General features: G+C 42.2%; 1 protein-coding gene across 1 annotated transcript in view; it reads right to left on the bottom strand.

Annotated features, from left to right (window-relative positions):
- Positions 1 to 9,303: 9,303 nt before the first annotated feature.
- ITIH3 (inter-alpha-trypsin inhibitor heavy chain 3) overlaps positions 9,304 to 26,282 on the bottom strand; it is a 33,753-nt gene continuing 16,774 nt past the window's right edge. The window contains exons 10-20 of the mRNA XM_056804904.1: positions 22,818 to 22,943; positions 22,221 to 22,402; positions 20,932 to 21,117; positions 20,341 to 20,480; positions 17,734 to 17,888; positions 15,080 to 15,127; positions 13,366 to 13,479; positions 12,422 to 12,626; positions 10,919 to 11,079; positions 9,872 to 9,983; positions 9,304 to 9,513 (exon numbers count right to left, since the gene is read on the bottom strand). Coding sequence (XP_056660882.1) covers positions 9,363 to 9,513; positions 9,872 to 9,983; positions 10,919 to 11,079; positions 12,422 to 12,626; positions 13,366 to 13,479; positions 15,080 to 15,127; positions 17,734 to 17,888; positions 20,341 to 20,480; positions 20,932 to 21,117; positions 22,221 to 22,402; positions 22,818 to 22,943 — 1,580 coding nt within the window. The 3' untranslated portion in view covers positions 9,304 to 9,362. The remainder of the gene's footprint in view (positions 9,514 to 9,871; positions 9,984 to 10,918; positions 11,080 to 12,421; positions 12,627 to 13,365; positions 13,480 to 15,079; positions 15,128 to 17,733; positions 17,889 to 20,340; positions 20,481 to 20,931; positions 21,118 to 22,220; positions 22,403 to 22,817; positions 22,944 to 26,282) is intronic.

Here is a 26,282-nt window from a genome sequence, read left to right on the forward strand (position 1 = left end):
TCATTCTCAAGCTCTCTCCTGAGCTCTTTCCATATCTCCAACTATCTGTTTTACTTTTTTTTTAACCTTTACCTTCCATCTTAGAATCAACTTTGTATTGTTTCCAAGGCAGAATTAGGCAATGGGGATTAGGGGACTTGCCCAAGTCACATAGGTAGGAAGTGTCTGAGGCTAAATTTGAATGCAGAATCTCCTGTCTCTAGGTCTGACTCTCAATCCACTAAACCATGCAGCTGCCCTCCGCCTGCTTTACATTTCCACCCTGATGTCCTTAAAGCATCTCAAAATTAACAGATCCAAAAGAGAAACACCATTATCCTTCTTCCTAAACTCACTAGTTCTCTTAACTGCTCTATTTCTCTTTTTTTAGGATTGAAATTTTTTTATTTAATTAATTGATTTAGAATGTTTTTCCATGGTCCCATGATTCATGTTCTTTTCCTCTCCTCCCCTCCCCCATAGCCAACAAGTAATTCCACTGGATTTTACATATGTCATTGATCATTAATATCCCTATTTCTATCAAGAAGGCCACCATTCTTCCAGACATACAGGTTTGATTCTTTTCTCTATTACTCTCAGCCAGTACTATAGTAGTAGTGGTAGTCTCTTGGTGACCGAGAATGATAATTGTCTTTGTGCATTATCATCTATTGATGTACCCTCATGTGGCTTTGAAGTCCAAAGACTGAGGCACAAATTTTGTGGCACATGGGGCATGGGACGCCAGTTGTTAGAGGAGGTGCGGTTATGGCCTGGTGTCAGCGTTCACGCGCAGAGGCAAGACGTCGACGTCGTTCATCTTCAAAGGTGGCGGCAGCATGGTTAATGTGGGTTCGCCAGCTGCTTCTGACAGAGGCAGCAAGTTCTAGTTGCTTTGGTATAATGCCAGCCCACTGTAAACTTTAAAATTTCTTAGACTTGTGAATGTTGGAAATTTCACCATTGGAAGGTTTCATGCTTGTAGGGAATTTCCTGATAGTGGGAACTCAATTGGAATGTGAACCCCATTGGCAAGGGAGGTTCCTCCTCCTCCCTTCTTAAGATTACTTTAGGACAGAAACCTTTTGCTGAACAATGGAAAGGGCTGCAGCATAGATCAAAATTTAATTATTCCAATCTCCACCCTACTCAGGGTAACAGGATTTAGGATGGGCTGTAGCAAAGGATCAAGATTTAATTATTTGAGAATATGACCTTCAACAGACATGTGCAAAGCCACAGACCTCTGTGCGGTCCTGGGTTAAGCTAGAGCCACCATTGGCACAGGGAAGACATGGACAGTGATTGGTAGATGTGAGAACTGAGGGGAGGGAACTTGGATGTTTTCCTTAAAGATAGCAGGGTCTGAGGACTGGGAGGTGGTTGGAGAGGTTTTGCTCTGAGAGGTTGTGCTCTGAGAAGCTTGCTCTGAAGGAAGCTGGAGGTGGAGACCCCGAGACTGTTTCTCCATTTTGGTCACGTGAGTGATAGGGACTGATCTCTTTCCTTTGCCTCAGCTATCTAAGGGCTTGGGCCTTTTGGCCCAGCCTAAACAGAGGGGGTATTTAAGCCCTATTCCCTTCTCTCTCTCTATCTCTCTGTCTCTGTCTCTCTCTCTCTCTCTCTCTCTCTGTCTCTGTCTCTCTCTCTCTCTCTCTAATACTTTTCTTCCTCCTGTTTGTAATTAAACTCCATAAAAAGTTGACTGCTTACTTGAGTTTTCATTAAGGAATTACATAGCTGAATTCCTTGGCGACCTTAAATTAATATATATATATATCAGTCTTTTAAAGTGATTTCCTTGTCACACCACTTCAAGTTTGACTTTAGCTGATCCTTGAATCTTTTCTTTGGCCGGCCTTGTTTCCTGAGTCCAGCTGACAGTTCACCATAGAATACCTGTCTTGGTATTCGCTGTGGGTCCATGCGGATGACGTGTCCAGACCATCGTAGCTGGGTTTTGACGACCATGACTTCGATGCTGGTGGAGTTGGCTCTGTCAAGGACTTCCTGGTTGGTGATTCGGTCCTGCCATCGGATCTTCATGATTGACCGGAGGGAGCATTGGTGGAATTGCTCCAGCTGTTTCATGTGCTTCTGGTACAGTGTCCATGTCTCACAACCGTACAAGAGCGAGCTGAGGACCACTGCGTTATACACTTTGAGCTTCGTCGCAGTGTTTACACCGCTGTGTTGGAGGACTTTGGAGAGCAGTTGCCTGAGTGCTTGGCTGGCCTTTTGGATACTGGCATTAATCTCGTGGTCTAGGGACCCATCGTTGGTGATGGTGCTGCCCAGGTACTTGAAAGTGTTGACATTAGAAAGCTGCGTGCCATCGATTGTAATGCATGGCTGGTTAGTTGGCCTCCCCTGGTGAAGGTTGGAACAGCACCTCTGCTTTGCTGAGGCTGGTAGTCAAGCCAAACAGTTTTGTTGCTGTAGAGAACCTGTCCACAATAGTTTGGAGATGATTTTCTTGGTGGGCCATGAGAGCACAGTCATCTGCGAAGAGAGCTTCCAGGATGAGTCTCTCTGTTGTCTTTGTTTTTGCAGTCAGGCGGCGAAGGTCAAATAGTGAGCCATCCAGTCAGTATTTGATGTAGACGCCCAGGTATAGATCCATCACAGCATTCGTAATACTTGGGTGAAGTATAGGTTGAATAGTACTGGAGCGAGGACACAGCCTTGTTTCACGCCATTGGAGATGTTGAAGCGATCAGAAGTCTCTCCACCAGATAGGACTTCCCCTGTCATGTCGACATGAAAGAGCTGGATCAGTTTGATGAATTTTGCTGGGCAACCAAGCTTGCTAAGGATCACCCACAATGTGTCCCTGTTCACTGTGTTGAACGCCTTTGTCAGGTCTATGAAGGCAATGTAGAGACTCAGGTTCTGCTCAAGGCATTTTTCCTGCATTTGCATCACCGTGAAGACCATGTCGATGGTGCTATGATCTGGTCAGAAGCCACATTCAGGCAGGTTCTGCTCTGAAACAGATGACAGGAGTATGTTGAGTAAAACACGGGGGAGGATCTTTCCAGCAGTAGAGTAGTGAGATGCCTCTGTAGTTGTCACAGGTTGCTCATGCACCTTTGTTCTTGTATAGGGCTATGATGGAGGCATCTCTGAGTTCTGGGGGCATGTCTTCCTCTTCCCATATGCTGGTCAGCACTATGTGGAATGCCTGGAGCTCCTTTCCATTTAAGGCCTTGTACACCTCAGTTGGGATCCCGTCTTTACCGGGTGCCTTGCCTGCACTCATTTGTTTAATGGCTTTTTGTACTTCCTCTATTGAAGGAGGGACGTCAAATTGTTCAGTGGTGCAGTTTTGGGGGATCTGGTCAAGGGCACTTTGGTCGACTGAAGAGGGTAGGTTGAGAAGCTGACTGAAGTGTTCTTTCCACCTGTTGCTGATGCCTTTTTTATCTTTTATGAGAGTGTCACCATCAGAGGATAGCAAGGGAGTGGTGGTGGGTTTTAATGGCCCATAGACAGTCTTGAGGGCACTGAAAAATTGTTTGTAGTTTTTTGTATCAGCAAAGCACTGGATTTCTTCTGCCTTTTTTTCCCACCATCGGTCTTGCATCTTCCTGATCTCACACTGTGCCATGGCTTGGAGAGACTTGAATCTGTCCTTTTTAGGAGCAGAGTTTGGGTTATTTTGCCACTCCATAAAGGCTTTGTTCTTTTTGCTCAATAGGTCTTCAATAGCAGTGTTGTTCTTGTCGAACCAGTCCTAGTGGTTGCGTTGTTTTGGGCCTAGGACTGCCTTTGATGTTTCCTTCACTGCATCTCTGAACTGGTTCCATTTCTTGGTTGAGCTTCCAGTGAGTGGTCCCTTGACAGACAGCTTGTCATCTAGGCAGGATTGGAATGTTTGCAAATAAGATGGATCTCTAAGACAACTCATGTTGTAAAATGCATGAACTGTCTGGGAGTGTTTTGGATGGCGAGGTGCAATGCGCATTTGAAGAGTCGCTCTAACCAATCAGTGGTCTGTCCAGCATTCAGCTCCTCTCATGGCTCTGGTGATCTGTACATCCTGGATGTCTCGCCGGCATACAATGATGTAGTCAATGAGATGCCACTGTTTTGATCGTGGGTGCTTCCATGTTGTTTTATATTTGTTCGCCATTCTGAACACAGTGTTCATGATGGTGAGTTCGAACTCTGAGCATTTGCTGAGTAGTAGTAGGCCATTATTGTTCATTTTGCCCACACCGTGTTTGCTGAGCACTCCTTTCCATCTTTCATGGTCCTGGCCAATGCGGGCATTGAAGTCTCCCAGTAGTATCAGCTTGTCATTTGTGGGCACTGAGTGCAAGACAGCACTCAGGTCAGAGCAGAACTACTCAATGGTCTCCTCTGTGCTGGTCAGTGTTGGGGCATATGCGCTGATGATTGTGGCATACCGGTCTTTGCTGAGAGGCAAACGGATCTTCATGAGCCTCTCGCTGATGCCCACAGGCAAGTCTGGCAGCTGTTTGAGCAAACTGGTCTTGATAGCCAGACCAAGACCGTGGATTTTGTCTTCATTTGAGGCTCTACCTTTCCAGAAGAAGGTGTATCCAGTGGTGGGTTCGCTGAGTGATCCCTCTTCTGGTAAGCGTGTTTCGCTTAAGGCTGTGATGTCGATGTTATAGCGCGCCAGTTCTTTACTGATTAGAGCTGTTCTTCTCTCAGGTCTTGGGGTATTCTCTCTATTGAGTAATGTCCTGATGTTCCATGCTCCTAGTAGGAGTTTTTGTGTTTTGTTTTCTTTGATTTCGACCGCTTAAAGGGATGACCCACCAGCCGCGGTGTGCTGACCGGGTGTTTGTAGGGCAGGCAATGTTTGGGACACCTTTTCTAGTCCCCTCCCTTGATTAGAGTGAGCAGTGCTGTCCTAGAGAGGGCTGCTCAGTCGCCCAGGATGCTGCCGAACGTCCCTGCTGCCCTACAGGGCCGAACGACCACTGGTCCGTGGGCCACCTACGTGCAGGATCATGACTACAACTGCCAGTGGTCACCTCCATCTGTTGTATCATCACTCCCCCATCGCCGCAGGTCTTGAGGAGGGTAGACGGGGTTAGGATAGATGAGTGTGCACAAAGATACTTGTGCGTGAAGGAGATTTAAGTGGAAAAGTCAATGCACAGAGACAGTCCTACTCTCTCGGCGTTGGAAGCCTGGGTCCAGTAGTACGAAAAGTCGTTATACCTGGAGACTTCCTCAGCTGCATTGGATGGCCGTGTTGTCTTTTGTGCTCCAACACGCCCTGAGCACTCCACAGTGCTTGCTGTGTCGCCATCTCAGCTGTTAAACCTTCTTATTGGTTTCTTCCGCCTGTTCCACCGAAGAAGTCTTCACATGCTGGGTGAGCAAAGCCCTGGTTCACCAGGGGTCAACGACCCGATGGCTACCCTCACAAGGTTTAGCCGGCCTGTCGAAGCCATTGCCCAGGGTTGGCCGCTGCCACGTGCTAGCAGCTACTGGGAGCCACAAGTGAGAACTAGGTGTCAGGTGGGGGTCAGAGGCTGGAGAGCTGCCCTAGGAGGGCACAACAAGCCCTCCATACCAAAGATACTACCCCTCCTTGAACACCCCATACAGCCCTCCAGTACTATAATAACCTCATAACTGGTGTCCTTTCCTTCAGTCTCCTCTCTTTCTAATTAATCCTTCATATAACTGCTAAAGTGATTTCCCAAATATGTTTTGCGTGATAATACATGTACAACCCAGATTGAATTACTTGCCAACTCCAGGAGTGGGGAAGAAGAGAGGGAGACAATATGGATCATATAACTTTGGAAATTATATGTGTAAATTTATTATTTAAAAAGATAAAAATAAAAAAATAAAGAATAAAGTTATTTTCCAAAAGCACAATTCATATCCCTCTTTAAATAACATTGATGAGAGCAGTTAAGTGATCCAATGGATTAAGAACCAGACCTGGATATGGGAAGTCCTAGATTCAAATCTAGCTTGAGATATTTCCTAGCTGGGTGACCCTGGGAAAGTCACTTAACAACCATTCCCTAATTCTTACTGCTCTTCTGCCTTGGAATCAATACATAGTATTGATTCCAAGACAGAAGAGAAGGGTTTAAAAAACAAAACAAAGAATTGATGGCTCTCTCTATTGCCTAGTATATAATTAAATGCAGATTTGGCATTTAAAGTCCTTAACAATCTGGTCCTAACCTATCTTTCTACTCTTGTCACACTTTTAGTCTCTGTCACACAGTTTGGGCTCCCCAGATTGGTCTGCTTGCTACTCCTGGCATACCTATCTCCTTCTTCTGGGCAGGCTGCCTTTGTACAGGCTATGGGTATTCAGATGGTTAGTGTTAGTGTTAATGCTAAGATTGGTGCAATGATGAATATGGAAATTGATCCCCTATACCTAAAATATTCTTCCTCTTCACCTATGCCTCTTGAAATTCCTAACTACCTTCAGGGATCAGTTCAAGTGCCACCATCAAGAAGCCCTTCCTGATTTCCCCAAGTGTTAGTCCTACAAGTCCTCCTCCCATTATTTTGTATAAATTCTGAATTTAAATATTGGTGCACATGTTGTGTCCCCATACCAGGATGTAAGCTCCTGGTGGGCACAGGCTCTCACTTTTTGTATTTTTAACCTTAGCACTTAGCACTAAATCTCGCTTATGCAAAAGATTTAATAATTTAAGAATACTAATAATTAATATTACTAATTAATACTAATGATATAATAATACCAGATTTATTAATTTAATACTAAAGATTTACTGACAAGAACACTGAATTTGCTAATTTATCCATTTGTACCTAGTGATCTCACTATTAGGCACATATCTCATGAAGATCAAGGACAAAAAGATATCATATATACTGAGATATTTATAGTTATGTTGTGGCACCATAAAATTGTAAGTGAAGTGAGCATTCTTCATTTGAGACTGGTGGAACATGAATATACTGGGATATTTCTTACCTTAAAGAATAATGAAATAGACATCTTGGTGCAGTGGATAAAAACAACAACAACAACCAAAAAAAAAAAGCCCTGGGTAGAAATCTCATCTCTGACATCTACTGACTGCAATCCTGGGCAAGTCACTGAGCCTCTCCTTGCCTCAGGTAACTCTATGAATAGTCAGTCAGTCGATGAGCCTATATTAAGTACCAACTATGTATCTGGAGATGTAACGAAAGGCAAAAAACAGTGTCCTCCCCTCAAAGAGCTCACAATCTACTACCTGTATCAGTGTTGATAGTTACTACACTAAGAAGTTCCCAAGCTGATGAATTCATGTCTAGACAAACCTCCAGTCTCCACCAGAAAAACTCCCCACAAAACTCCAAGGAACAATGAATATGAGAAATTCAGGAAAGCGTGAACTGATGCAGAGAAGATAAAACCAGCAGAACAACAGCCACAACAACCATAATAAGTAGCTAAACTCAGATTCAATGCAATGAATGGCCTGTCTTGGTCATGATGGACAGGTGATGAAGCATCTCCTCCTTCTCAGAAAAGAGAAGGGGAACTGAAGTTGTGAGTTACTGTATATTCTATCAGATGTAGTCACAGTGTCCTTTTTATTTAACCATTATTATTATCATCAGTGTAATTAGAATCTGTTACCCTAAAAACTAGGATCCCCAGCAAAACTACGTTCCCCAGCACTCTATTCACTTTTTGTTGTTACATGCTGACATAGACAGGATATAAATTGGATGTGGTTCCCAATTACATATAAAAACAGTTTCCAAAAATTTTAAAGAAATTTGAGTCTCTAATTCTCTCCCTCTTTCCTTTCCCCCTACCCTACCGATACAGCAATCAACCTGATATGAATTTTACATGTGCTATTATGTAAAATATTTAACCCTCTTCATCCTTTTGTGGAAGGAAACTTAAACCAAAGAAAATTAAGAAAGTGAAAAAAGTTTACTGTGGTCTGGATTCAGACCCCATTAGTTCTTTCTCTGAAAGGTGAGGTTTTTTTTTTTTTATTATGAGTCCTTTGGGATTGTTTTGGATCACAATATTGCTGAGAATAGCTAAGTTATTCACAGTTGTTCATTGTACAGTATTCCTGTCCCTGAGCACAATGTTCTCCTGGTTCTGCTTATTTCACTTTGCTTCAGTTCATGTGAGTCTTTCCAGGTTTTTCTGAGCTTCTCTCACTCATCATTTTTTAAAAATAAAAACCCTTACCTTCTGTCTTGGAATCAATACTATGTATTGGTTCCAAGGCAGAAGAATGGTAAGGGCTAGGCAATGGGGGTCAAGCGGCTTGTCCAGGGTCACACAACTAGGAAGTGTCTGAGTCCAGATTTGAACCGAGGGTCTTCCGTTTCTGGACCTGGCTCTCAATCCACTGAGCCACCCAGCTGCCCTCATTTCTCATAACACAATCATATTCCATTACAATAATTTACTCAGCTATTCTCCAATTGAGGGGTATCTCCTCACTTTCCATTCCTTTGCCCCCACAAAAAGAGCCGCTTTAAATATTTTTGTACATACAGGTCCTTCCCCTTTTTATTTTTCATCTCTTTGGGATACAAACCTAGTAATAGTATTGCTGGGTAGAAGGGTGTATACTGTTATAGCCCTTTTGGGCATAGGTCCAAATTGCTCTCCAAAATGTTTGAATCAATTCACAATTCCCCCAACAGTGCATTGGTGTCTCAATTTTCCCAGATTAGGGAATCTCTTCTAAGTTTTGTTATTTTCCTTTTCTGTCACAATAGCCAATCTGATAGGTATGGGGTTGTACCTTAGAGTTATTTTAATTTACATTTCCCTGATTAATAGTGATCTAGAACATTTGGGGGCAAGAAAGAACTGTAATTATCAATAGATGATAATGCACAAAGACAATTGTCATTCTCGGTCACTGAGAGACTACCACTATACTATAATTACTTTGTTTGAGAACTGTCTGTTCGTATCCTTTGACCATATCACAATTGCTTTTTAAAAAATACAAAAAAAAAAAACATGCAGCAGGCTGTCGGATGGAGAAACAAAGGTAGAATTAGAAGTGCCACAGAGGCTATCCCTTACCTCTCACCATATTATGTTCAACATTCCCCTCTTCCTAGGGGGAATTTCATATAGAAATGAGATGCTTGCTTGTTGAGTATATTATCCTAGAAATTCTTATTCAGACATAAAGCAAATTAAAGGTATCTTCCAATTCTGAAATTTTCTGGCTCTGGATGTATATGTAGCTTCTATTCTCTACTGTATTTTCCATTTAATTCTCTATTTCTAAGCATTTAAATTTCTAACTTCCATCAGGGCTAGCCCCTTTTTTTCACAGACTACAACAGCACACAAAAGATCAAGCCACTCTTTATTGCTCTCTTGGAAACCAGTCTTTTGTCTGTTTGCCTGATTAGAAGTGACTTGGACTGGAGTAGAATAGGTCAGGTACAATATAGTCAGTGTGGACACCATCAATCAGCCCAGATCCATTGTCATGGACAAACCAGCAGAAGACCTTGGAACCATGGCTTGAGTCCTTCCTATAGTCTTTCTGGGAGCCCCTAGGGGGGAAAATGATTAATTAGAAAAAATGATCAAGGTTCTAAGATGTCAGGGTCACACAGGGAAAAGTGGATCTGTCCTGGGTGGGAGTTTAGAGCATCTTATGTTGTAGGCTTGATGCCAGGGTAGAAGAACAGAAGTGTGAGGCCCTAGACATTGGTCCTGGGCCTTGAACTTTTGCATGATCCAGACATGTGTCCCCCCCCACCTCTCTTATTGAAAGAACCCCCAAAGAAACCCCTAAATCATGAAAATAGTGACCTAGGAACCTCATAGTAAATTTTGTGTGGCCCAAGTGGAAGACCAGAAATACACAGGATCCACAGGAAAACTGGGTTTTGGGGAGATCTTATTTACCTGGTAACTATCAGCTTATTATTTTTCACTATCATTGTAGCATCAGGCTTCTTGGGGTCAGAACCTGGCCGGACATCAAAAACTTCAAAGTCAAAAGGATGGAAGAATTGTCCTAGAAAAAAGAAAGTTCATAGTATCAACACTTGTTCTCCCTAAAATGTCCATTTTAATATGTTAGATAAAACACTAGCCTAGGAGGCAACAGATCTCTATATTCATGTCTCTCTCTTTGATACTGTGTGTGTGACTTCACTCCTTTCTATAAAATAGGCAACAATGTTTTCCCTATCTGGCTCTCCAGGGTGTAATGAGGATCAAGTGAACTATGACTGTGAAAGTGCACAGGAAAATACTGCGCTATCCAAATGTTAAGTGGTATCATAATTGCCATTATTATTTGGGTATTGTTCCAAATGACATTCTTCCAAAAATAGTGTTACTTTCATAATGACAATACTTGAGGGATCTGTGATTTTAGCAAAGGACTGTTTCTTCTACAGATGACAATTATAATCCTTTTCAACATTTTTGGAGATAGTTTTCATGGGTTGCTGGGGCTGAAAAAAAAAGTCATCATTTGGTGGTCAACCAACATTTCTAAACTCAGATAGGTTAGACTAAGCTCAGTCCAACAGTGGGTCAGTATCAAAGCCTCTCTTGCTCAGTAGAACTTTTCAGAACTTGGGACATACTGACATAACCTTTAAGAGTCCATCATGATGAATCACAGGAGCAAGACTTTTATGTGATCATTATTTTAATTACTTGTAAAGACTGGGAGTAATAACAGGTAATTCTATGAAATTCAAAGTCCTTGGATCCCCCTAAAGCACAGGTTTGTCAGCTTTATATATATATATTTTTTTTTAAATATAGTTTTGTATAACTATGTTTCAAAATTGATTTCTTTTGTAATCCTCTGTATTTTATTTTATGCATTTAAGAACATCATTTTGAAAAGGTGACATGTTTCCCCAGATTGCCAAAGGTGACCATGAGGCAAAAACTGTTAAAGATCTTGGCTCTAACATATGTTCAGACTCATACCCAGTAGTCCATGTGTTTGTGTTGACATCCGGTGACTGTCAACTGTGTATAGTCCAAGGAAGTCCTGTTTCTTCCACATTGGGTGTAAGACAATCACAAAGGTGACTCCATCTCCAATTGAGATCACCATGTTTTTCTTCCTGTTGATGGTCACTGACAAACTGAAAAACAAAAATTGAGAGGGATTGTCCCCAGATACTCTCTGAAGTCTAATTCTGAGGAGGCAACAGCCCTGAATTAAAGGTGAAAACTGAATATAAATAAGATCCCTGGCAACCTGCTGAGATCAATTTAGAGTTAAAATATTCACTGTGCATATGACATGGGTACACAACTAATTGAGTAAAGGGATTTTTTGAGGTCTGGTCTGGGGGTCAGAAGACAACTTGATCTCTGTTGCTGACTCGTTTAGACATGGTTCCTTTATCCTTCTGGGCTTCATGATATTGCAAGGACCTCATACGGTTGTAGTGAGTCTCGGTTAAGATTCTAGCTGAGAAAATGTATAAATGTAGGAAGCTATTATTGTAAGATTAAAAATTAATGTTCAAATGCTCCAAGTATTATTTTTATAAGATTTAATAATAATAACTTGAAGCAAAGGAAAGAATAGCTTCAGTAAAGAGAAAGCATCTCAGACTGTATACCATGGAGAGAGGGCAGAACCCTCAGAGAAGCCCCCAGGTTGGCGTTTCCAGCAAACTTATTTCCCAAACCTAAGGACACAAAGTCAGGACGTAAAGGAAAGGGATGCTGGGTAATGTAGTTCAGGGGTATAAAATTTCTATTTATACATTATTAATGCTATGGTTGTTGCTGATGTTATTATGGTTATTGTTTTCCAGTTTATGACTTTGTTCATCATTTTTGTCAAAACCAGAAAAGTTCCTGTGGGCCACCCCTTTCAATTTGTCTCTGAAGAGACAGTTTAAGAGTTTGGGGAATGGCCTCATTCTCTGACACCCAAGTGACTCAGGGATCTGCTCTCCAGGAATTTCTACAAACCCTTCTGAAAATGGCTCTATTTTCTATTTGTATTGTTTTTTGGAGTGTAACTGGGAAGTATTTCCTAATTTATTTTCCTAATGTCCTAATTTCCTAAAAGTAGCCCTTTAGGGTTGCTCAGTGGATAGAGAGCTAGGCCTAGAAATGGGAGTCCTTGGGTTCAAATATGGCCTCAGATACTTCCTAGATATGTGACCCTGAGCAAATTATTTGACACCAATTGCCTAGCCCTTCCCACTATTCTTCCTTGGAATCAATACTTAGTATTGATTCTAAGATGGAAGGTAAAGGTTTAAAAGAAAAGTGGCTTTGTAGACCTTAGGTAAGTGATTTTACCTCTCTGGGCTTCAGTTTACTCATTTGTAAGGTGAGAAAGCTTGGTTAGATGATATCTGGGGCTCCTTCAGCTCTAAAGTTCTATAATCTACAGGTTTTTGACATGCATAATTCAGTGTTTCTAGAAGGCCAGCCTCTGAGCCATTTGGAAAATTCAATTACCTATTTTCTGTGATAATGACTGAGTCCATCCAGGTAAAGCTGTTCCCTCTCCCTCCACTCCACAGGGTGATCTTCTGTGTTGTCACTTCGATCTTCAAGTCTATTCGTGGGTCAATGATCCCAAGTTTCCCAAAGTATGTCTTTCTATTCTTTGTTTCTGAACTGGCTTCCTTTTCTCCAATAATCTCTCCATTAACTGTGATCCCTGGACAACAGTGGAATGAGGAGAATGAGTGAGTGATCCAAAGTTCTCAGCATTTGATCAGATGTATTAACTCTTCTCCAACAATAGACTTGACCCGAACTCTGGCCTCAAACTGATATCTGATCTTGGCCTTGTTTGTAAAAGTCATCTGCATATCATTTCTCCAATTGGACTGTGAGCTCTTAAAAAACCTTGAGCTCATTTTTATATCCCCAGTGCTTAGCATAAGGTCCTTCATAAATGTTTATCGACTGACTGGCTACAAATTTATCCCTAACCCTAACCCTTGACTGACCTCTAATCTAGACCCCAGACTGACCCATGGAAAAAGCGCTGAGTCCAGGGTTGGAGACCTGAGGCTTCGGTCTTGTCTCTGACACTACCTGGTTGACCCTGAGAACATCAAGTGAAATAACATCTCTACGGAGCTTTGAAAAGTCCAAAACCTTGCTAAATGCTAGCCATTATTATTATTAATATCATAAATCTTTCTATTCACATCTTGTAAATATTTATCTATTTATAAAGAGTATAATTATTGGCATCTTATTTAGCCCCCACAGGGTTCAGCTTCCTCCTCTTAAAGTAAGGGGGTTGGACTAGATGACCTCTGAAGTCCCTTCTGATACTAAACCTATAATCCTACACTGCTGACCCCCTCCACAGTCTTCCTAGGGATCATCCCCAAAGCCTGCATATGGCCATTCCATCTCCAACCTTCTTCTGCCTCAGCCCCCACCTGTGTCTGGGTCCCGGATCAGGTTCAGCACCACCCCCGGCTTCTCATCAATGTTGAAGCAGAGGGCGTCTTCCTTCTGGGGCACTTCAATGATAAAGTGTGGGTCTCCATCCACTGCAGGCAAATGGGAAATAGAACGTGGGTTAGGTACTTGGGAGGGACAGGGCACATCACAACAACCCTGAGAAGTAGACACTACAGGTATTTTTATCCCCATTTTCCACATAGGGAAGTCAAGTCTGAGAGTCAATCAGAGATGAGATTTGAACCGAGACATCAAAGACCCTATAGAGGGTTTACTTTCTGACTTTGCCCAGGAAGGTACTGAGGTACATCGTTCATGGAAAGGGAGAGAGGTGTGGTCAACCAGGGGACACTGGTAATTCAGGGCAAGCCAGCTTTTGGTTCACCTCTGTCTTTAGCCAGGAGGTGCAAGAGTACACACAACATTGTGCCCAGAGCCAGGAAGATTTGAGTTCACATTCAGCTCGAGAGACTCCCGGGGCAATCCTGGACAAGTCACTTAACCTGTTTGCCTCAGTTTCCTCATCAGTAAAATGGGGATAATAATAGTTCCTACCTCCTCTCACAGTTGTTGTGAGGATCAAATGAGAATAATTGCAAAGTGCTTAGCATGGCATCTGGCACATAGTAAACATTACATAAATATTATTATTATCATTATTTACTCAGATATTGGGAGTGGGGGGATGCTTCATGTTTCCTTTTATATTTAACCTAAGATCTAATATCAGAATCTCTCCTTGCTTCTCTCTCTCTCTCTTCTCCCTCTTCTTTGACCTTTCTCTGGGCTTCCTCCTTCTTCTCTTTTTCCCATCTCTTCCTCCCTTTCACATAAGGATTCTTTACAACTCTTACTTTGTTTCCATGACTCTTTGACTCCCTCATCTCTATATAATAACAAACATGATGGCCTAGTCCATGCATGACACTGTGCCTCATAATGAACATGAGAAATGATAATACCCAGCTGGTTGTCCTCCTTAGGGAGCTTCCAGTCTCATGTAAGGTGACTCACAATTTAATGGGTCCCCATAGGAACTCTCTGCTATGAAAGAGATACAAAATGCTATGGAGGACTCAGCCAAGGGAGCTAGTCTCTCCCTACCAGGTGTCTTTTCCAGGACTTTCTTCCTCTTACATGCCTCTCATCAGAGGGAACCATTTCCAGCATCTTTGATCAATGTTTTTTTCCCTCATCTTCTTTCCCCTCCTTCTGAACCTTCTCCTCATCTCCCCTCAGAATTTCTCCTTGGCTCATCTTCTTTTTCCATCAGTTTTCCCTATCCTTAAGACCTCTCACCCCAAATCTTCCTTCTTGTCATCCCATGAGGTCTCTTTCCTACAGCTTTTCCCAAGGGCCATCTTTTTCTCTCAACCTCTTTCCTCAAGGTTGCTCTCCTTGGGCTTACAATTTCCTCTCCCTCTGTATGTCTCTTTCTGCTCTCCAACCAAGAACTTCTCCCCTTTACTTACATTCCTCAATCCATCTCTGGCCTCAAGTCATCTTCCCTTCTCCCTCGGCCTCTCCAACATTATCCCTTCCCCCAAGACTCTTTCCACTAATTCTCTGTGTATGTGCTCCTTAGTCCCTGGATCTCTCATATTGGACCAAAGGCAGGAAAAGTTTTTTTTCAGAAGATCTTTGCTGGTGCTGGTGATGGAGTCAAAGCCTTCAAGATTTGAGGCTCACCAAAGTAATAGGGTGTGGATGGAGGCTGGTAATTGAGTTGGGTTGCATCTGAAAAGACACAAATAAAAACAAAAGTATTAAATAAGGAAGACTTGGGCCCCAGCCAGAAACGTGACATTAATGCCCAGACTTGGATGCTTAAAAAAAGAAAACATAATTTTTAATGAGACTTTGAAAGAGAAATATCTTTTGATAGCTCATATGTCTTCCCACCCATCCAATCTTCAGTTGATAGAATCTAGAAAGCCTTGGTTACTTTTTAGAAAAATCATTCTTTAATCCTAGCCCTAACCCTTCTAGAATAGGATACTCACAGGTTTGCGTGATGCGATCAGCTTTCACTGCAAAGGAAAGATAAGAAGCTATTAGCAATTTTTAGAGCCTCACTCCAGGTCTCATAGTCTATCCTTTAGCCCATGGCCTCTATCTACCTGGACTCTCTCTCTAATCCCTTCAAAGTTTGGACTTAGACTAGGCAACTGGAGCAAGAGTATCTCTGTTAAAGGTGAGACCCTAAAAGTAGAGAGACAGTATAGAAGAGAGACAGTAAAATGAGCTCTAGTTTTGGTGTTGAGACCTGTGTTCATCTCCTCACTCTGACTAATGAATAACCATGGATAAGTCCCATAATGTCCTTAGGCCTTAGTTTCCTCACCTGTAACATGAAAGGGTTCAACTACCTCTAAGGTCTCTCCATCACTAAAGCCTATGGGAAATATCTACTTGCACTTCTTTTTTTCTTGCCCTTGGACCCCAATGGAAAGATTTTAGAGGCTTGTAGTCTTGAGAGGAAAACTGATAGTTCATATTTTTACAGCCCTAAAGTTATAAAACTACTTTATGAGGTAGGTAGTACCAATATCATTGTCCTCATTTTAAAGATGAAAGAACTGCAAATCAGAGAGATTAAGTGACTTGCCTAAGATCTGACTATGTAACTGGTAAGTGCAGTTTTGAACCCAGATCTTCTAACTTCAAACAATTCCTTATGAGGAATCACCTCACTTTACTATGTTGCCTCTACCTTATATGGGGAAAAGAACCATTCTGTTTCTTCCCTTTCAAACTCAATAGTTTAAACCAGATTTCCTACCATAACGCAGATGCTGTGATATGCTTGGTCAAAATCCTGTCTGAATTTTCTAAGTATGAGGATCTTCGACCATATCATCAGAGCTAAACTTTGGAAAATGGTGGGAAGGCAGTTGGGATCCCCTTTAAAACAGTACTATAGAGAGAGAGGGTAGGAGCAGGACTAATTGCCCAAAAGGGACTGTGAATGTCATGTTGTTACTGCATGAAATTATTATATTGGAGGCAGGAAAGAAGGCAAATAATCCCTTACATTTGCCAATGCTTTTTCATATCCATTACCTCCCTAGGGCATGGCAATGAGCCATGGAGTCAAAAGGGTAGGGCATTTTACAGGGGGAATCTGAGGCCAAAAGGAGGAAAGTTACTCACTCATAGCCACAAAGTAAATTGCTGACAAAAGTAGGCTAGAAGTGAAGTCCCCTCTGACCTACTGTGCTCCTTTCATCACCATACAGAGGTGAGTAATATGAATGAGTAGCATCTTAGCAGAGTCCTCTGATATTTCATTTCACCTTTGGCAATGCCAGAGAATCTGAAGCTACAGGGTATGGCCCCAGAGGGGAAAAAAGGCACAGGGGCTCAGAAAGTCTCTATATTGCTTTGGAGAAGTTTTCCTATTTCTTTCTCCCTCCCTCCCCACTCCCCACGATCCCCTAGAAAACTCCAGTCAACAGCAGGTCTGAAGACTTACCTTCTGTTTTTCCAGCGAGTCAAGTGTTGGGAGAAAAGAAAAAAGAGAAGTCAAAAGGGGTCACTTCACAGAAACCCAAGGTAGTTACTGATCCCAAATTTTGAATCAAAAGATAGGATTCATTTTTGTTGAAAATGGAAAAACTCAGACTGGATATAGCTTAGAACCAAGACCTTAGAGGTCACCAGGTCCAGTGCCCATATTTTGCATGGGGTAGAAACAGGCCCCCCAGGGGTCAAATAATCTTCCCAGAGTCCCTCAATGAATTTGTGATACCACAGGGATTTGAACCCAGGGCTTCTTATTCCCAGGCCAGTACTCTTTTGCACTATAACCTATTATCTTCAGTCTGCAGAATACTCCCTGCCTGAACCAGGAGAACATTGTACACAGAGACTAATACACTGTGGTATAATCGAATGTAATGGACTTCTCCATTAGTGGCGGTGTAATGTCCCTGAACAACTTGCAGGGATCCAGGAGAAAAAAACACCATTCATAAGCAAAGGATAAACTATGGGAGTGGAAACACCGAGAAAAAGCAACTGCCTGACTACAGAGGTTGAGGGGACATGACAGAGGATAGACTCTAAATGAACACTCTAATGCAAATACTATCAACAAAGCAATGGGTTCAAATCAAGAAAACATCTAATGCCCAGTGGACTTACGCGTCAGCTATGGGGGGTGGGGGGGGGGAGGAAAAGAAAATGATCTATGTCTTTAACGAATAATGCTTGGAAATGATCAAATAAAATATATTTAAAAAAAAAAAAAGAATACTCCCTGCCTATCTGAACTTTGATTCCACCCAAGCCATCCTCCTGGTCCCTTTGGTTTGAGGTCTTTGCAAAATATGATCTCTTACCTTCCCCAGGCTTGTCTGCAATGGCCTCTGCTTCTTCATTGTCTTCAGGTTTGGTGACCACCATGGATGTCAGTGGTGTCACAAAGTGGTACTTTAGAGACAGATCCAGAGCTTGAGCTGTCAGGTTCTCCTTCTCCTCCCCCTGAGCATTCTTCCTGTGAGGGAGTGAGCAAAGAGAGGAACTCTCTGGACAGATGCTACTCCAATGCTAATATAACAGTTCCCTGTTTTCCCCTTCTCCAGTCATTTCATTTGTGGAAGTTCAGTTTATACATAAGACTTCAAATTCTCTGAGACCACATCCGTCATGGCTTCTTAGTGACCACTCAGGGATGTGTTAGGGACTTTAGTGACCACTAGGGATTTCCTCAGCTACAGTGTCCATGCTTTGAAATAACTAGAAGGGGGCATAGAGACAATAATAGTCAAGATGCTGCCCTTAGAAGTTGATTTGTGAACCTCAACTCAGTTTAAGACTAGCTCCAAAAAGCAAATTTCCCAACACTGAGCCAAACAAGTAAGGTCAATTTAGGTCTGTGCAGCTCCTACCAACTGGGTTCCATCCTGGGCCATAGATGGGTTGAAGGTAAGAGATCTGGCACTTGAGGAACTGAGGAAGCCTTAGCCAAGAGGATGGTCAAACAAAGATCAGTCCTGGATTGTACTGCCAAACCATATAGCATAAAAGAGTAATGGCAGGGGGGTCCCCCAGGCAACTTGATAAGTTTATGGAGTGGTAAGTCTTTGTCTAGGGCTAGAAAAGCAAGTCCCAAGATAGAGTATGAATTATCCATTGTCACCTTGTTAAAAGGACAAAAGAGAACAGTTGCTTGATTTTTAGTGACCTAGGCTAAGCCCCCAAATGATTTTCATGTCAAAGAGGAGCCACCTCTGTGAAGTGGCCCAATAAAGACCACTAACAGGTTTGGGGGGACATTTTTTCACCTTTGCCCTTTTCATAGAAGAGCAGAGTTACGGCTATACCTTAGTCCTGGCAGGAGAAAAAGGGAAGGGATGATGGTAAACAGATTCTGTGGATGTGTACAATTCCTCACTGGGGCCATTAGAGAATGCATTGTGAAAGAAACACAGGGGTGCTATAAACACTAAGTCCGTGTGACCCAGGAGATTGGATAATGATGAATGATATCCTCAAGTGCCTCGATATTAGAGGGGAACTTTCCTAGGCAGTCTACTTCCAGAATCTGACCTTCTGGCCAGAGAAGGAAGATTTCTTGGGTGGTGCTAGCCTTGGGGGTTGTCTTGGAAGTAGTTCCAAGTTCAAGAATTTAGGGACCTGGATTCTAGAGGGGGGGAAAGAGATACTTAGTGGCATGGGTCTTGGAAAAAGAAGAGCATTACCTACATGGCTCTTACAGATACAGAAGCAGAAGCAAGGGGCTTAAAACTAGGATATAGGTGAGCAAAAGCTTGAAGACTTTGCCACTCCACTATTATAGTGACTTAGTTGGATGGTGCAGGTCCGGTCTTCTGATTTAATCCAAATAACAATGTAGCATTGTGAATCTGGAAGAGACTGTTTAGGACTTTGCAGAAGAGAGAAATTTCAGCAGAAAATTGGTGTTGGTCTGCGAGCAACCTCAAGTTCAGTTCCCTCTACAGGGAGCCAATGGGCTACAGTGAGGACTTTCTGGTTTTTCTATATCTCTTTATTGGTATCCAGGAACCCTTTAAATCTCAATTCTATTTAAGGCAATATAAAAACTGTCCTCTACTTATATGCATGTGTTCCCCTGAGTGCTTCGAGAGGAACTGGGGATCTTATTAAAAACATTTATATAAACCTAGACACAAGGTGTATTTAATGATTTTCTTCAGAGTAAATGTTTGGCATAATGAGGCAAAGACCATATTGACCTTCTAAGTGTGGAAAGGAAACTAGACTAACAGTTTGTGGGGGAAGGGGCAACTGGGAGTAGCAGTTGGGTCTTGTGACTAGCACTTCCTTCCTGGCGGGTGAGACTTGCTTCCTGGTGTTGGAGGAGGAAGGAGCTTGTTCAGCCCAGTCTGGAGTGGCATGTTCTTCTTGGTTCAGCCAGAAGACACAGGCTTCTGAAGGTTAGATCTGTTCTTGTTTGCTCTCTGTCTACTGCTAAGATTCTGAATTAGACAAAACTGGACTGATATAGAGTAGACGGGAGTGGGACAAACCCTCCGCCAGCCTCTGGGGCCTGGTCTCAAGTCTGAAGCTGAGAAAAAACTCCAATTCCAACCGGTTATTAAACTTTATATTATTTGAATTCGCAGTCAGATAAGTGGACTATCTTTTCTGGTCATAGAGGGAGCTGAACTTCAGTTCAGTCATTCTACAAGAAACAGTCCTTATCGTACCCCTGTTGTTTCCTCTCAGCAGGTGGCATCTCCCTCCTTTGCTTCAACAAGCAGTGTTCCCTCTCCCCTTAACTCCTCCTTACCTGCTACAAACCTCCCATTTATCCCCCTGTTTTCCAATTCCCATTTCCTTTCCCAATAAATATTACATAAGGGAGGCTCCAAAGATCAGACTCTATCTAAGTGAACTCAGAGTCTTGAGAGATGCTGAGCCAGGGATGTGATAAGGAGATAAGGAGATGTGAATGGGGTTACCGCTTTTCTAGGAGTTGTTCGATGGTGAGGTAGGCCCAGAGTCTCTCAATGTAGTCTCCGAAGATGTATTCTTGCTCCTCAAGGGCTTTTTCCATCTCCTTCAGGTCCACTTCTTCTGTAAAGGTCAGGTCATTTAAGGCCTGGGGAGAATGGGGAAAAGATAAAAGGGAGGATCTCAGCCTTGGCAGAAATGGGGCAATGGCATGTTGTGTTCAGCAGAAGATCAGGACCCTAGAAAATACACATCAGTGCTAACTCTTGTCTCCTGCCAGCCCCCTAATTAGATGGAACATATTACTATGTCTACTTTACAGAGGTCGCTATGGAGACAGAGTACTTCTGTACTTTTTCAGACTTCACCCAGAGAGGTGACTGGCATAGGCTTTTTAAGTTTCTAGAGGAGGAAGTTAAGGGAGAGATGCTCATGAAGCTAACCACTATCCTGACGCTGGGATCTATGCCATCCCTAAGAAAGCATTTTAAGCACCAAACCCCAAGCTGGCAAACTTCCCGGGTCAGATGCCAGAGTAGGACAATCTCCTTGCTGAGTAGGAGCCCAGAACCAGGCCCCCAAACTAGACAAAGACTCACACCATGTCCCTTCACATCAGCAATGAAGCTGTTTGTATCGAAGTCCACCAATTTCCCAGCCACCACAATCTCAGAGCCTTCGTAGAAATGCCGGTAGTTATTCTGAGTGATGTCACTGATGGCATTCTGCGGGTACTGCAAGTCTACATCAATGAGCAATGGATTGGCCACTTCATCATAGAAACCCTGAGAAACACAAGAGGTAGGACATGGTCACTCCTGACCACTAGGACCTTGGGGCAGGTTCACTGAGTCTCTCAGACTATCAGGGATAGAAGAAGAAGGGTCCTTAACACTTATTAACTCCAAACCTCTCAGTTTACATTAAAGGAATCTGAAGCCTCATATGTGAATCTTGATTTGGTTATCAGTTTTATGAATAGCCTTTGGCTGTTACTTGTACTTTTTTGTTGGTTTTGTTTTTTTCTAAGATTTGAGAATAAGTTTACCCACCCTTTCAACATAGAACATAAGCTAGAAATAACCAGAAAAGGAAATAGCTATTAACCACACAAGGGAGAGAAACTATGGCCTTGTGTTCGAGAAATAGGGGAGGAAGAGTTAGAATAGCAATCCTGCTAAGAAGTTGGAATGGGAAGAGCTCCTTTGAGAAACCCAACAGGCCATGACCTCCCTGTTTCTACTCAGCAAGGAACTCCCAACAATTTGGAAACGTCTTGGAAATTATAATCATAGAATCTTAGACTGGGAGGTAGGATTATTGGAGTCCAGGCTTGTGAATTCAAATTATAGAATGTTTGAGGTAAAAGTTGAAAATCATAGAATCTTTGGTCTAGAAGTTAGAATTACGGACTTTCAGACTTGTAAATTAGAATTGTAGATCTTAGAAGAATGAATCATGGAATTTTAGACCTATAAATGGCAATGAAAGAATATAGAGGTGTGAATTAGTCTTGGGGTCTTCTTTTGGTGGGGGGAAGAATGTGACAGAGATTGGGCACAGGCTTATGATTTAATTGTTGTTGGGAGATTTCAGTGTAAAAATCCTCACCACTGATGTAGAATAGCAACTCAACTGTAATATACAGTGCCCGGTCCTAATTACTAGGTAACTCTCTGACTCCTATGCTATTCTGCCTATAATGGGATACTAGATTTGTACCTTAGAATTGTAGGATACTAGAAGTCAGTTACATAGAATTTTAGACATTAAGATTCGAATCAAAGAATAGAAGTAGAAATTAGAAATGTTAAATGATTTGTTTCTTGTTCCCAAAAGGCTAGAGGCAGGGGGAATATTTGTTACTAATGTTGAGTTTAACTGGTACCTGCATTTGCAAGTTGGCATCAGAGTCCTCATAGATTCGTCGGGCCACCCCATTATTTTCCAGAGCCATCCTTTCCAGGAAGTTATAGTTGACATCATAGCCGAAGCCAAGGTTATATAATGGATACTTGCCTCCAATGGCATTCCTCACATTCTCCTGGATTTTTTCAACTCTGCTTTCTCCTGCAGGAGGGAGTACAGATGAGTCAGGTCTGGGTTCAGAGTTGGACACAATGGGGTGGTTTAAGGGTAGGGGAAAGAGACATGAAAAGCAATCCTTTTTAGATTGATAAGATAAACAGGGGATCTGTTTCATCTCTCAAACAATTAAATTCATCTACCCAGAATGCATGAGTGAGATATAAGCTACTGAGCTTGTGGAGTTGAGGAAACAAAAGAGGTAGGAAGAGGTGGGAGCAATCCCAAATGATTTTCTTTTTTTTGGCTCACTTTAAGTCCTCTTCCCAACTCTGAGGTGTGAGTTGCAGGACCACAAAGCTACAACTTCTTCCCAACAGGAGGAAGTACCTTTGCTCTCCCCATCACTCACCACCTTGTCCCTCATTCCTCTCACTTTTTCTGTTGCTTAGTCACCTACCAACATTGGCTTCCCCATCTGTCAGCATGATGATTATCGATGTACTTCTGTCAAGGACAGTTCCCATCTCTCGAGCTTTATTCACCATCTCAATGCCCCTGAGAAGACCGTCATTGATGTTGGTTCCTATGGCACAGACAAACAGACAGAACTCCATTGAAGGAGAGCCATGAGCTTCTCCTTTGCATGGATAGATCACCTAAAAAGACTTGGAATCTGCCTCCAAACCCTACTAATAAATCACACAGCCATCAGTCTTCTCTCTGAGGAGGTTTACTCTCTATGAACCTCTTTTTCCCCATCTATAAAACAGGAAGGACACTCCTCACACCTAATTACTTCACAGAGCTATTGTGAGGATCCCAAGCAACAATGGATGGGTAACAGCATTGGAAAAATGTAAGAATTCCCCATGAGTGTGAGGCACTACTAAGATGGTAATTGTTCTACCCTAGAGGAGGATATCATGGAAATCTTTCACTGACCTCTCATCAGGTCATGGAGGCAAGAGGGTAGGCAGGCCCTACCCATTTGGAAAGATTTTGAGAATAGACCTGGTAACAAAGTTCATGTCTGTGTCCTGAGCAACAGTCTAGTTAAATTCAGATGATCTCATCATCAGGGTGGTCACAGAATGAAGGACTTTTTTTGACCAAAACAACTCTTGAAGGCCATTGATAAAATAGTGAAGGAAATGTGATCTGCCTTGGTATACATCCTACCTATACCTACAAAATCCCAAATGCTTTTTGTTTGGTTTCATTGTTCTTATTTGCAACAAAGGTTTTCTTTTTCCAGGGGTATGGGAGAAAGAGAAAAAATGCTTATTAATGAAAAAATAATTAAAAATAACTTGTGGTAGAGGGAAGGATTTGATTTAGTGAAGATCGAGGGGATTTTCTTCAAAGATTTAAGATGTATTCATTCATTTGTTCATTCATCCATTCAGCTATCTTGCCTAAGTTCCAAGGACATTTCTAGATACAACAGTAGAAGATCCTGTGAAGGCTTATTGGTGGAGAAATCTAACCAGAAGTTCCCTAGAATGGGCACTGATGAGGACATTACCTAACCTTCAGGGGCAGAAAGCAAAGAGCAGGTTATAATCTCTGAGAATATGAGATGATGTAATATAAAGGGCTTCATAAATTTTAAAGTGCTACAAGTACCAGCTATTATTATTCTTACTTAGAAATTTATTACTGTTATTACTATTACTCAGAAAAACTGACTCACTTAGGAGGCTGTGTGGAAAGAACCATGAGGAATTAGGAAAGCATAGCCCATCCAAGACAAAGGTACCGCATCTGGCTGGTCAACAAAGAGAGGACCACCTGCTTCTAGAAAGCTTAAGGACAAACAGGGGATGACTCAGAGGATGGCTGGGAATCTGCTTGCCCCTTGGGAAGGGATGATGTGAGAAAGCAGAGGGACCTGGGATCCAGTGAAAGACTCAAATGAGTCCCTTGTTTAAAGGTCTCAGTTGTGTTCTCTTAGGAGTGTGCCCCTGGAAAGCTGTGACTCCCCGAGTCAAGCAAATGTTATTATTCCCATTCCACAGATTAGATCACCGAGAGCCCAAGTGGCTTGTCCATGATTGACTAGCTAGCATCTGAGGCAGGATTTAAACCCAAGTCTCCTGACCCAATGCTCTCTCCTCTTTATCACCTTGCTTTTTAGTGAGAATATTTCCTTCATTTTATAGAGGAGAATGAAGCCCAAATTGAGAAAAAGACTTCTTCAAAATCATATAATGAATGAGTGGCAAAAGCAGGACTCTGGAACAGCTAGATAGTGCAGTAGATAGAGCACCAGGCTGAGATCAGGAAAACTCATCTTCCTGAGTTCAAATCTGGCCTCAGACACTTACTAGCTGTGTGACCCTGGGCAAGTCATTTAATCCTGTTTTCTTGGTTTCATCAGCTATAAAATGATTTGGAAAAGGAAATAGAAAACCACTCCAGTATTTTTGTCAAGAAAACTTCAAATGGAGCCACAGAAAGTCAGTCATGATTGAAACAAGTCAATGACAAACCAAATAGACTTTGAATATGGGAAAGATGCCCAACTTCAGTAGGATATGTAAGTTCCTTTTGAGTAGAGATTGTTTTATGTTTTGTATTTGTATCTCCACTGCCTAGCATGGTGGCTGGCACAGAGTAGGTGCTTGATAAATGTGTTATTGATTAATTAGTTGTTTGATATAGTCTCTGAGCTGTCTCCAACAATGGCTCTGCAACAAAGCATCTGAATTCTCTTGACCAAGGGTGCCCATGAGTGAAACATTAGAAGGCTGGAGGAACAGGAGAGGACTTTTCATTAAAGAGAAGCTAAGTGGTGAGGATTAAACCCGTGCTGGACCTAAATAAGAAAGGCCCTTAAAAACTTCTTTGACTGACCATTGCCTTATTATCTTAGAATGCTGGCAAGGAGGAATGAGTAGGCCAAGTACTTTCCAGCCTTAGGGACTCTCCTGAGTGCCCAACCTGGTGATAGCTAGTAGATTCTATAAAAATCAGAGTCTAGAGGGGGGCAACTGGGTGGCTCAGTGGATTGAAAGTCAGTCCTAGAGATTGGAGATTCTGGGTTCAAATCTGGTCTCAGATACTTCCTAGCTATGTAACCCTGGACAAGTCACTTAATGCCCACTGCCTAACCCTTACCATTCTTCAGCCTTGGAGCCCATACACAGTATTGATTCTAAGACGGAAGGTGAGGGTTTTAAAAAATTAGAGTCTATAACCAGGAATCCAGGGGAGATCTATCCTGAGGCAGGTATATCTGCCAATTTCCCATTCATCATTGGGTGACCCAGGCAACATTAAAGTTCTGAACTCATTCAACTTCCTACTTCTAGACTCAAGCAGGGCAATTTGGTGCAGTGAAAATAGTTCTGGACTGGGGAATCAGGAGACCAGGCTTTGTTACGAGGTCATTGCCTGACCTTGGAAAAGTGTCTCTCTCTGGACTATGATTTCAACTTTAAAATGAGAAGACTGAACTAGTCTAGAAGTTTTAACCATTTGTATGACTGTCATGGACCTTTTGGCAGTCTGGTGAAGCCTATGGATACTCCTTTTCAGAAAAATGTTTTAAGTGCATTAAGTAAAATGCACAGAGTTGGCAAAGGAAACCAATTCTACTGAAATATACTTTTCAAAATATTATTAAAAAAACAAATTCATGTACCCCAATTAAGAAGCCCTGGACTATAGGATATCCAAGGTCTGTCTAACTCTATCATATCATTCTATCTCAATCTTTTCTCTTTTTTAAAATCTCAGAATCAATACTGTGTATTGGTTCTAAGGCTAGGTTCTAAGGTGGAGGCAATGGGGGTTAAGTGACTTGCCTAGGGTCACACAACTGGGAAGTGTCTGTGATCAGATTTGAGCCTAGGACCTCCATTTCTAGACCTAGCTATCAGTCCATTGAACCACCTACCTACCCCCCGTATCTTTTGTT

Source organism: Monodelphis domestica, chromosome 7 (genome assembly GCF_027887165.1).
Source record: "Monodelphis domestica isolate mMonDom1 chromosome 7, mMonDom1.pri, whole genome shotgun sequence".
NCBI classification, from domain to species: domain Eukaryota; kingdom Metazoa; phylum Chordata; class Mammalia; order Didelphimorphia; family Didelphidae; genus Monodelphis; species Monodelphis domestica.